This window comes from Elephantulus edwardii, unplaced genomic scaffold, assembly GCF_000299155.1.
Source record: "Elephantulus edwardii isolate Elephantulus edwardi_28Jun2011 unplaced genomic scaffold, EleEdw1.0 scaffold00365, whole genome shotgun sequence".
In the NCBI taxonomy this organism is placed as follows: domain Eukaryota; kingdom Metazoa; phylum Chordata; class Mammalia; order Macroscelidea; family Macroscelididae; genus Elephantulus; species Elephantulus edwardii.
In genome coordinates, this window is record NW_006400115.1 from 561,209 (window position 1) to 574,289 (window position 13,081).

Below are 13,081 nucleotides of genomic sequence, written 5' to 3' on the forward strand. Positions count from 1 at the left end.
GGATTGGAAGAGGTCCATATTTATTCCTATTCCCAAGAAAAGTGATCCAACTGAATGGGGAAACTATTGAACAATATCATTAATATCACATGCAAGCAAAGTACTGCTGAAGCTCATTCAACAATGGCTAGAACAGTACATAGATAGAGAAATGCCAGAAGTTCAGGCAGGATTTAGAAGAGGCCATGGCACCAGGAACATCATTGCAGATATCAGATGGATCCTGGCTGAAAACAGAGAGTACCAGAAGAATGTCTATTTGCGTTTTATTGACTACACAAAGATTTTTGATTGTGTGGATCATAACAAGTTGTGGCTGACTCTGAGAAGAATTGGAATCCTAGAGTACTTAATTGTGCTCGTGTGAAACCTACACCTGAACCAGGAGGCTGTTATGCGAACAGAGCAGGGGAACACGGAAAGGTTTAAAATTAAGGGAGTGCATCAAGATTGTATTCTATCTATGTATCTATTTAATCTGTATGCTGAGCAAATTATTTAAGAAGTTGGACTCTGTGAAGAGGAATGTGACATCAGGATTGGAGGGAGAGTCATCAATAACCTGCATTATGCAGATGACATAACCTTGCTTGCTGAAAGTGAGGCAGACTTGAGGCACTTGTTGCAGATTATCAAGGAATACAGCCTTCAATTTAGATTGTATCTCAATGCCAAGAAAACAAAGATTCTTACCACTGGACCAATAGGCAACATCATGGTGGATGTAGAAGAAATTTAAACTGTGAACAACTTCATCTTTTGTATCCACAATTAACACCCTTGGTACCAGCAGTCAGGAAATCAGGAGATATTTTTCATTGGGAAAGTCTGAAGTTAGGGACCTCTCCAAATCATTGAGGGGTAATGATGTCAGTTTGAGGACTAAGGTGTGTCTGATTCAGGCCATGGTCTTTCTGATCACTTGCTAGCATCTGAGAGCTGAACAATGCATAGGGATGAGAGAATTGATGCTTTTGAGTTGTGGTGTTGGAGAAGAGCACTTAACATCCCATGGAATGCTAAAAGAACAAATAAATATATCTTGGAGAAGGTGCAGCCAGAGTGCTCTTTGGAGGCAAGGATGATGAGGGTTTGCCTCATATGTTTTGGGCATGTTGCTAGGAGGGGCTATTCCTTGGAGAGGGACATGATGCTTGAAAGAGTGGTGAGTCAGCGAAGAAGAGAAAGACCCTCAACTAGGTGGATTGACATGGTGACTTCTGCAATGGGCTGTAGTGTGTCAGGAAGTGTGAAGATGGTACAGGATAGGACAGGGTTCAGTTCTGCTGTTCATAGGGTCGTTATGAGTTGTACTCACCTAACAACAATTTTTTCACAGCAGTGCTTAAGAAAAAAAATGTCCATCCTTCAGAGAGTTCTGGCCTCCTTAGAAGAGTGTGGTTTGAAACAGCTTTTCTTAGCTCATTATTATAAAAGCCATTTTTCTCAAGGACTTTAATTTAGATATTGTGTTCAAAATGCCAACCTGGCTTTCACTCTACACCACCCATGACCTTCCTTTCTCATCTCCCCAACTCTGAGGCACTTTAAAACCAAACTCTCAAACTCATTGGTGTGGAGTTGGAACCTACTTATAGCTGACTCCAGTGGGTTTTAAGAGATTGTAAATCATATGGGGGAATTTGCTCATCTTTCTCCCAGCAGAGTGGATTTGAACTGTCTAGCTCTGGTGGCTTAGTGAAAACCCGCCGGAGGGTCAACTATGATTAGGTTCTGACTCCAAGGTACATAACATCTAACACCACCACTACATTTGAGTGGTAACACAACTCTTTTTGCACTAGCAGTAAGGCCGCCAAAGAGGGAAATTCTGGGGGTTGAGTGGGATAGGGCGGGGGAGGGAAAGGCGACATGGGTGGTGAGGTGGGTCAGGGAAGAAAATGTCCACCAGCCTTATCCAGGATTGGAGGCGGACCGCCCCCTTGCCCAACCTTGAACCTTATGCTTGCGCAAAAGGCCCCGCCCTAGAAAAAAGTGTAAGCCTAGAGCAAAGAACAGGAGGAGCTAAGAAAGATCATAGAGTCCCGCCCTGGCCTAGAGCGCCACTTAAAGCCTAAGAGAGACGAGACCGGGCGGGTCCACCCTCAATAGCCCTGTGGCGGAGTCATGGCGATCCGGAATATGCATACCCAAGGTGAGCGGCCTTGGCCTGAAGTATTATTTGGGACGCAGCCTACAGCTCTTGACCTTGTTCTAGGGTGGCCCTTCCTTCTCCTTCCCCAGAGTCTCCGTGTATTTTTTGGGGGACAGGCCCTTTGATTACCTCGTCCGAAATGGACTTCTCTCGGCAGAGTGCGGGTGTACTGGTCCCCCAACAAAGACCTCTGGCTCCTCGTTATCATCTTTTTTGTTTTTTTTAACTGTGACTCAAGTGATTTCTTCTCTCCATCTCCTCACCGCTTCTTGAATGAAAGACTCCCGACTTCTACCAGTGAAAATGAACTCTACACAGGCCCTGACATGTTCCTCTAGTTTGGCTGACTCAGTGATCTCAGGATCCTTGGGCCTTTGGGAAGGAAATGGGGTTATTATTTCTAGTTCTTTTTACCACTAGTTTTCCACCTAGACTTGTTTTTCTAATATATAATAGTAATAGTGATTTGTAACGTTATAAAACCCCATAACTCTCAAGAAGGAACATTTATGACTCTTGATTGACACTAACGTTATTTTTATTTTTTGTGTTTTGAAGAATATGAAAGTGATGACGAGTCTTATGAAGTATTGGATTTAACTCAGTATGCAAGAAGACACCATTGGTGGAATCGAATGTTTGGCCACAGTTCAGGACCTATGGTAGAAAAATACTCAGTAGCTACTCAGATTGTAACGGGTGGAGTTACTGGCTGGTGAGAGGAACATCTTTTTATTTAAATTCGTTAGGAGCCTGACTTCTGCCGAGTTTACACAGTTAATCCCCAAAAGCATGCCTTTGAGGCTTTTCTCAGATAAATGATTGGTGTCATCTACTCTGATTTCGTGTTGATTTTGGTAGTCCTCCCTCATCCTTTGCCACTGTCCGCCTTTCCCGTGATTCTTTATATATAATTTCTCCCTTTCACAAGTTCAGCAAGTATAGTGAATATGATTTAGTGGTAAGTGGTAAATAAAAATTTAAGAATTAATTATAAGTAAATAATTATTACTTGCTATCTAATGCCAACAACTGGAAAGACTTGTGAGAAATTCACATGGTAGGATTGATTTCCTAGGTTGTCAGTATTGAAAAGAGCCGATAAAGCCCTCAGTTAAAAATTATTGAGGGTGATACAGAGGATTCTGTTCATTTTTATATGTTTTGATGACACCAGTGCTTTGAAAGAGCTGTAAGGTGGTGCTTCTGTGTTGGAATTAAAGGGCTCACTGCTTAATTTCTGATAATAAGAGATACATTCAAGTATCTCTAGATAGATACTGACCTAACAGTTATTAACTTACCAAATATAACTGGTATTAAGACCACATGATAGCATACCTACTACAATGTATCTAATTTAGTTATTCTTGGAATAAAAGTTTGTCTAGATAACAAGAGTTAGAAATATTTGCAACTGTAGACGATTTTTGTAGTTAGGATACTTACAAATATTTTTGTAGTTAGGATACTTTAAAATATTTTTTTTCCTTACAGTCTAAATGATAATTCTCTTCCTTTGTTTTAATTTAAATATTTGTCTGTAATTAATATACACTTTTTAATTGATGTTTTACATGCACTTTGAACACACTCCCCTGTACCTTTTTGTTAATGTCGTTTCATGTGACTATTCTATAATGGAGAGGTGCAGTATTTGTTAAGTGTGTTTGCTAATGCTGCTATATAAAACCCACAATTAGAAGAGTTGCTCTCATCATTCAAACAGTTCTCCACAGACTGGCTGTATCTTTATCTCCTAATTTAGTGTCTGGTCCTCACAGGTTGATGCCACAGATAATTAGTTAAAAGGAGTCAGGACCTGAAGCTAAGTCTTTTAAAAACAGACTTAAGTAATTAAACAGTGGTTAACAAATCATTGATTATTTGTAGGCCTCATAATTGACAGAAACTTGTTTGAAGAGCCTAGAGACAGAACAGGGTGAACTCATTTTAGTGGGTAATACCAAGTGGACACATGCTTGTGGACACATTCTTTTCCTTTTCTGAGTGTTTGTTGCTGACCCCCTTACTGAGGGACATATTCTTCACAGTAATGTGTATGTTTGAATCATAGCCATGTGGTAACCCAGGACCTCTGCTATAGGACTCTAATATAATGATTTGTTACAGTGACTATATTTTCAAGGTAGTAAATTTTATTGTAATTTTCTGAGGGTGTGCAACTGATGTAATAGTATATAGTAGCATACATTAAAGAGGAAAGTTAATAAGCACTAATAGAATCAGTTCATGATTCAGAAAAGTCAGGAGATGTATGAGAGATGAAATAGATATTTAGTTGTAGGTAGCTATAGGTTTTAGAGTATAATAAAAATATAAAACTGCTGGGCGCAGGGGTCTTGCTCTGAAGCTGCCCAGCAAGCTGACACCAATTCCACAATGTAGTACGCTGTCTGTTCCTATTTTATCTTTTTTGTAAGTTAGGCTCAAAACAAGCAACTCTAGGATTTTAAGAAGTTGTCAGAGATTGTTTAAAACAATTTTTCTTTAAGTGTGATTTTCTTTTCTTCTGGGCGTGCTACAACTGTGGTCATTTCTCAGAAATCGTTGAAAAATAAAATACCTGTCAGTCTGATAATAAAAAAAAAGATATAAAACTGAAGGGAGCTCTGGTGGCCTAGTGGCCTAGTGGCCTAGATGCTGCACTGCAATCCCAGAGGTACGCGGTTCAAATCCACCAGATGCTCTGCTGGAGAAGGAGGGCCAATCTCCTCCCGTGCCAGTCAGATCTGATTTGATGGTACACACACACACAAAATAGTAAAATAAAAAAAAGAATATAAAACTGACATTAAGATATGTGGTTGTTAGGAGAGACTGGAAATTGGGAAGACCAGTTAGAGTGGTCTAGAATTAAGCTTACTGTGACAGGTTTGGAAGCAGGAGTGGCATCCACTTCCTAAATAACATGCCTCCAGAAACTTCATGAACTTTGATAAATGTCGATAATTGTAGAGGGGCTTCATACGGTCACTATTGTTCATAGGGTCACTATGAGTCGTGCTCGACTCAAAGGCAATCAACAACAACAACAAGAAACAAGCTAATAGATAGATACTCAGATCACTGGGAAGGTAATGATGGCCTTAAGAACAAGAAGGAGACAGGATAAAATAATAATAGAGTATGTAACACTTGACATTTAGTTGGAGGAAGGAGAGGATGAAGTCTGAGGCAACATAAGGGAGAAAGTTGGCCTAAGTTATGATCCTGTCACTTACATGTTGAGACCTTATTAACAGTTGGTTTGGTTGGAAGGGTGATCTTGCTTTGGGACATTTTGAATGTGTGGTTCTGGATGCTAGAGAAGTCCAGAATGTAATTGGAAATGTGAATTGACCATTTAGGAAGGGTTCTTGTATACTGTCAAGTTGGAATTGACCCATAGCTAACCCTCCTATAGATTTTCAGAGGCAGTCATTCACAGAGGTGGAGATTGTCCATCTTTCTTCTGCAGAACAGCTCGTGGATTCGAACCATATACCTTTGCATTGGCAGTGTGCAATACCTTACCACTAAGCCACCAGAAAAGTGGGATTCAGAAAAATTGTGTAGTGTTGTGTGCTCTTGTGTCATATCTAACCCCTAGTGGCATCTACTTCCTAAACAACATGCCTCTGGAAACTCTATGAACTTTGAGAAACAACAATAGGTATAGAAAGGCTTCAGGTATTTTGTTCATAGGCTTGTTATGAGTCGTTGTGCTCAACTTGACGGCAGTCAACAACAACAGTGATGCTTTATGCTAAAGTAGAACTATTCCATAGAATTCCTAGGTCTTTCTTAATAGAAGCATGCCACCATGTCTTTTCTCTTACATAACCAATGGTTGGCTTGAATCACCACCCTTTAGGTTACCAGGTGAACACTTAACTCTTATACCCTGGGACTCCTTTTGCACGGGTGGTTATTATGTGCTGTCAAGTTGACTACAATTTATAGTAACCCTATGAATAATGGCTCTGAACCTTGTCCTAACTTGAGCCAACCATCTCCACCACATCTGACCCCATTGCCATAATCACTGGGTAGCAGTCTGTAATACTAAAGGGAATGTGTGAGTTCACTGAAGGAAAGAATAAATCTCTAAAGAATTATGTGAACTAACATCCTTACAGAATAGATGAAACAAAAAAGATTTAATATAAAGGTATAATTAAGGAAGTCATGGGAAAAGTGAGTTGAAGTAGTTATAAAATTGGAACCTTAGCTAAACCTTAAAGGGTTTAGCTTTAGGTAGGCTGACATAGGCAGAAATCCCTAGGAGCAGGGAGATTACTAGCTTTATCACAGGCATTGATGTGTATAGAAACTAGTTGGGTTAGAGCAGTTTGGATAGAGTGGAGGTTGCCTAAGTATATGGAATATCTTGACTGTATTAAAAATAAATGTTTTTTCTTTGTGGTAAATTTCAGCATAGACCAACTCAGAAACCCCTAAAAGCAAAGAGATTGCTAGCTTCATAAAAAATGATGACCCATTTGGAAACTGGTTGGGTTGGAATAGAGTTTGGGTAAGGTAGAGTTGACTAGATGTATAGTTTCTTGACTGAAAAAAAAATTATTTTCATTATAGTGAATTTCAGCTTAGACAAAAAATAGAGGGAAGCATGTAATGAGCACCCATTTATCTGGTGTCAGTGGCCAGTCTTTCTTTTAAATCATCCTCTTCCTTATCTTGAAACAAATCTCAAGTATTTCGGATTGTACATTTTTCACTTAACTAAAAGAAAACATTCTGAGCAGGTAGAAGACATGATCAAAAGAAATGATACTAGTATCTTCCCAGGAACACAATGAGAGCTAGAAGGGAAAAGGGCTTAGTACATCATTGACCATTCTCATCCTTTGTCATGTCTCTCACTAAAGGTGTGCTGGATTTTTGTTCCAGAAAGTTGGAAAACTTGCAGCAACTGCAGTAGGTGGTGGCTTTCTTCTCCTTCAGGTATGTCAGAGCTATAGCTACTTGCCTATATAGATAGCCTTTGGGAACCAAGCCAAATTTAGTCATTTCAATTCCATTTTAGTAAAAACTGGAATTTTTTCCTTTATTTTATATTGGTTTGCATACAAAATTCATATACATTATGTATCATTCATGTACATTGTGTTTCACTCATTCCTAGATTCACATTGTGTTTCAGTCACTAATATGTAGTTTTTTATAAAATTAATCCCCATTGATCTATGCCTTTTATTATCCTGTCTTTTCAGATCTGCATTGGATCTCTGCTAATTCCTTTACACACACATCCCAACCCTTTCACCAAATATTGTAAAAATAGAATGATAACTAGTAAGATGTGGATAAAAGTCTAAAATGGGAAGGAGATGGGGCCAGGGGTGCAGAGGGTGGAAAATCAGTAGGATAACAAGAGTTTGGTGAGGGAAGCTGAAATTTTTTTTCTTTTTAGCATCAGTTTATGGAAAACCTACTATGGATTCTGAAAAATTTGCGTCTTGCCATGAAAGACAATAATTTAAATAAGTGCAGCTGGCTTCTAGCCACTAAAAAGAAAATGGAAAAGTGTCTTAGCTGCCTTATTTTCTTTGTTATTACTTGACTAAATTTCCCTAAAAAGAAAACGGAAAAGTGTCTTAGCTGCCTTATTTTTTTTTGTTATTACTTGACTAAATTTCCCTTGAAGCATCTCCCTAACAAAAGAAACAAAATAAACCTTTTACCTAGGTAATCCACTCATCTTGACTATTTTTAAAAACATACATTTAAAATGTTCTTACTCTCACATTTTCTCTCTCTCTACACCTACACACACACACTCACACACATACTCTGTACAGTTCATGAGGTCAGTTTCCTAGGTGTTCCGTTCTTATCGTGGTATTGGAACAATGGCAGACACATAGACCAATGGAATAGAATCGAGAACCCAAAAATCAACCCATCTACCTAGAGTCATTTGGTATTTGATAGAGAATCAAAATCTACCAAATGGAGAAATGACAGCCTCTTCAACAAGTGGTGCTGACAGAACTGTACATCTGCCTGCAGAAAACTGAAACAGGATCCACATCTCACATCATACTCGAAAGTCAATTAAAGAGGGATGAAGAAACCTAGGAGTAAAACCACAAACCATAATGATCATAGAGACAAAATGAGACCAAACTTCAATGCTCTAGGCTACAACATAAATAGCCTTGCAAATATAACCAGAAACTATGCGTTGCAGGCCACTCAACGGCACATAACAACAACATTCCTTGTTTTTATTGTGCTTCACAGGGCATTTTTTAAAATAAATTGAAGGTTTGTGGCAGTCTGGTGTCATGTAAGTGTATCAACACCAGTTTTCCATTAATATGTGTTCACTTTGTTTCAGTGTCACATTTTGGTAATTCTTGCAATTTTTCAAACTTTCATAATGCTGTTAAACACAAAACTAATGTTTAGTGTAAACATAACTTGTGTATACATTGGGAAACAAATTTATGTGACTTTATTATGACTGTTGTTTTCTTGTGATCTAGAACCAAATGCTCAATATCTCCTAGTTATGCCTATAATTAGAACCTTAATGCTTTTCCAGTAGATATTTGTTACACCACAGTCTAGTTTCCTGTGATTACTCAGATACACTCTTGGTGGATAAGACTGCCTTGGGTCCTATATGGTCAGTTCTTAGGAGGTATTTATGGTCATGGAGGTAGTTAAACTCCACTAGAGTCAGATTGGTTGTCATAAGTCATCTCTTAGAGTGCTCTTGTTGTTTACCATTTAGTCAGAACTGACCTATAGCTTACCTGCCAGCTGGTTTTCAGAGGCAATAATTTATATGGGAAGAGATTGCCCATCTTTCTGTCCTGGAGCAACTGGTACAAACTGTGAGCCTTCTGAATTGCCATACAGATTCTTACCACTAGGCCACCAAAGTTCCCTTTGTTGCTCAATTTGGTAGTTGTGCTGCTGACCCAAAATGTGATACCTCTCTGTTGATTAGAATCCATCAGTGGCTCTGTAAAAGATGGGCAGTCTCCCATGCAATTTACAGTGTTGGAATACCCACTGGAGGATCACCTGTGGTTCAGTTCTGACTCAGAAGCAATGAGTTTGAGTTTGATCTTTTAGTTTAACCAGATTTGCCTTCAATGGAAGATAACAGTGAACTCTTCAAGACAATTTGTCAGGTACAGTAGATCACTGTCAGATCACTTTTTCCCTGTTGTTGTTATGTGCTGTTGAGTCAACTACAACGCATAGCAGTTCTCTCCCTGTTGTTATGTGCTGTCACTGTCTCATAGCTGACCTTTCGGTGGGTTTTTAGAAGATGTGAATTACAGGAGAGGAGATTGGCTATCTTTTCTCCTACAGAGCAGCTGGTGGACTTGAACAGTGTGCATTTGGGTTGGCAGTGCAACTCCTTACCCATTAAGCGACCAGAGCATGCTATAAATTAGAATGGACTTGAAAGCAGTGGGTTTGGAGTTTGGAGGTTTTGGTTTGAATTTGATAAGGAGGAGATTTTCCATAAATAAGAAAAACCAAGGCCCTACTGGGATCCAAATCCAGGATCTCTTGCTTACAAGACTGTGCAACTCTTTCCCTAGTAGAAGTCCATTGGGATTAAATTCTTTGATATAATCTAACCTAGCCACATTGTCATTGATAGTTCTTTGAGCTATGTTAGTTAATTACAGCTTTGGAGATTTAATTTTTGTTCAGTCTTTGTTTATTTAACATTATTCTGAACCCTAGGAATATAGAGATTCATAGTCTTCTGGAAGAGACAAAATTTAATGGTTAGGCACTGTATCTATTACTACTTGAGGAGTGGAAAGAACCCAGAGGCATTAACATTTTCAACATATCAAAGTTTTTATTTTCCTTAAAATGATTTTAACATTTTAACTATTTGTATACAGAGTTCTTTTAATTATACCAATGCTTGATCTTAGCTAATTTTAGTGCTAAATGAGTATGTAGAAATGTTTTTATGAATTGTGTATAGTGTCTATTCATGAGAGGCTAAATGGTTCCATTAAATGACTTCTTCATGGTCTACCAAAAGAACAAATAAATAAGTCCTGGAGAAAGAGCAGCCAGACTGCTCTATGTAGGCAAGGATGGTGAAACTTTGTCTCACATACTTTGAGTATGTTATTAGGAGGGGCCAGTCCTTGAAGAAAGAAAGACATTGTTATTGGTCAGTAAAAGAGAAGAAGAGTCAATCAGATGGATTGACATAGTAACAGTGGGCTCAAATATGCCAGAGATGAGGAGGATGGTACAGGACAGGGCAGGGTTCAGATCCGTTGTTCATAGGGTTGCTATGGATCATAGTCCACATAACAACAATAGAGATGGGTGAGTAATGTAGTTGGAACTTTGTTAATTTCATCATCTGTGTAACTCATGACATTAACTCAAGGCTTCATTTAAAAAAACTAATTTAAAATGTTAAGTCTTAATGACAGTTAAATTGGGGATTACTGATACTGGTGACAGATAATTTTTTTTCCTCACTAAAATATAAGTCATCCATGTACATGAAATTTTTTGTACTCACAAGATAGGTTGGATGGGGTTTTGTTGTTGTTGTTCTGTACTGTCAAGTTGGAACCAACTGATAGCTGACTCCCCAGTGGATTTTCAGAGACAGTAAATCACACAGGAGGAGATTGCCCATCTTTCTCCTGTGGAGCAGCTGGTGGATTTAAACCTTTTTTTTGTTTGCAGTGCAACAAAAACCCGAGATTCATATTCATTCTGTTTCTATAAAACAAGATGTTTTTGTTATTTTATGTATGGGTAAGGGCCTAGTGGCAAGAAGCTGCACTGCAATCCCAGAGGTTCGTGGTTCAATCCACCAGATGCTCTGCTGGAGAAGGAGGGGCAATCTCCTCCTGTATCAGTCAGATCTGATTTGATGGTACACACACACAAAATAATAAAATTTGAAAAAATATTATAAAAAATATTATAAAGAAAGCTTAGATTTTCTCTCACTCATTACCATCAAGTCAGAACTGATTAATAGGTAACCCTCCATTGGATTTCTAAGGTTGTAAATCTCATATGAGGAGATTGTCAATCTTTCTTCCACTGAACTGCTGGTAGATTCAAACTGCTAAAGTGGTATGATAGTGATTTATATAATGGTACATATCTTAACTATGTATTACTCATGTGATTTCTTATTTTGAACAACTATCTTGCTCTGGTGGCTTAGTAATAAGGAGCTGCACTGCCAACACAAAGGCAGGCAGTTGACACCCATCAGCTATTTCACGGGATAGAGGTGGACAATCTACCATGTGATTTACAGCCTCAGAAAACCTGCTTAAGGATCAATTATGAGTTGGTTCTGCCTTCATCCACAGAAATGAGGGTGGTTTTTTTGGTGTTAGATTTCTTTAATGAGATAATAGTTACCACTTAGAACCAGCTGCTTTGGTTGAATTTCCTGAGCTGAGAATTTGCAAATTTTCATTTTATTAGTTACATTATTTGGATAATTATCTTTTTAGCTAAATCTCTGTTTTTAAAGGTATGATAGAATTACTGTTGTTAGGTTATGTCAAGTTGACTATGGTTCATAGCAACCCTATGAACAACAGATCTGAACCTTGCTCTATTCTGTATCATCTTCATGATCATGTTCAAGTCCATTGTGGTAGTCACGGTCATTTCATCTCATTGAGGGTCTTCCTCTTTTGCTGACTCATTTATATTTCCCAGCATGTTCTTTCTCTCCAGACTGATTCCTTCTGGAAACATGGCCAAATTAAGAGTGAGACAAAGTTTCACCATCTTGCCAACACCACAATTCACAGGAATCAGTTCCTCTCTCGACTTCTTTATTCATTGTCCAACTTCCAGAGACCTAGGAAGCAATTGAAAAGATCATGTTTTATTATCAGATACATCTTGGTCTTTAAACTGACATCCTTGCTCTTTAGCACTTTGGAGAGGTCCTTGACAGCAGATTTTACCAATGCAGCATAACTTTTGATGTCTCAACTGCTGGTACCATGGGTGTTGATCCAAGTAAAATTAAATCATAGACATCAATCTTTTCTCCCTCAGTCACAATGTTGCCTACTGGCTCAGTGATGAGTATTTTTATTTTCTTGATATAAAGATGTAACCAATATTGAAGACTGTAACTTATCTTGAACTTTTAATACAATTTATTTTGGAAAAATTTCCCATCATATACTATACTTAGCACAGTGCTCATTATTTTAAATAATTAGTTGTTTATGGTTATATCAGTTTTCTGTAATGAACTTAAAACTCTGTAATGGTATCTCTTGTTGGCTGTATCTTGTGAATTTACGGCAGTACTTGACCCAGGGTAGGTATTTGTTGAATAAAATATCAATGATTAGTGATTGCCTGCCCCCTCCCCAAAAGCTTACAAGCTTCATTAGTCAGAAAATTAGTTGGTTTAGAATTTACCATTTTTTATTACTTCATTTTTTAGATTGCCAGCCACAGTGGCTATGTACAGGTTGACTGGAAGAGAGTTGAAAAAGATGTGAACAAAGCAAAAAGACAGATTAAGAAACGAGCAAATAAAGCAGCACCTGAGATCACCAATATAATTGAAGAAGTAAGATAATATAAATTTTTTGGCTCCTTTCTAAAAAATGGATGTTACTTCTTAATGTGACTGAGAATTAACTTTCTGAAAATAGATGGGTGGTTTTGGTCTTAAGTCTCTAATGTTAAGTACCCTTGGGGTCAAAGCACTATTTGAATTAGTTATTAACTTTTGAAGATGTACATAGAATCCCCTACCCATCTCCCTATCTTGATCTCCTTTTGGTAATACAGGTAACATTATTCTTCCTGAATTTTTGTATGAATGTGTATGTTACAGTGTATACAGTGTGTTAAAAATGAAAACTATCCATTGTTTCTTTGGTATGAAATGCT

The 13,081-nt window shown here is 38.1% G+C and overlaps 1 protein-coding gene across 1 annotated transcript in view; it reads left to right on the plus strand.

Moving 5' to 3' along the window:
* The first annotated feature begins 2,127 nt into the window (after window positions 1-2,127).
* Window positions 2,128-13,081, plus strand: part of LOC102867287 (FUN14 domain-containing protein 1-like) — a 15,742-nt gene continuing 4,788 nt past the window's right edge. Inside the window, exons 1-4 of the mRNA XM_006902077.1 lie at window positions 2,128-2,155; window positions 2,714-2,870; window positions 7,048-7,123; window positions 12,627-12,755. Coding sequence (XP_006902139.1) covers window positions 2,128-2,155; window positions 2,714-2,870; window positions 7,048-7,123; window positions 12,627-12,755 — 390 coding nt within the window. The remainder of the gene's footprint in view (window positions 2,156-2,713; window positions 2,871-7,047; window positions 7,124-12,626; window positions 12,756-13,081) is intronic.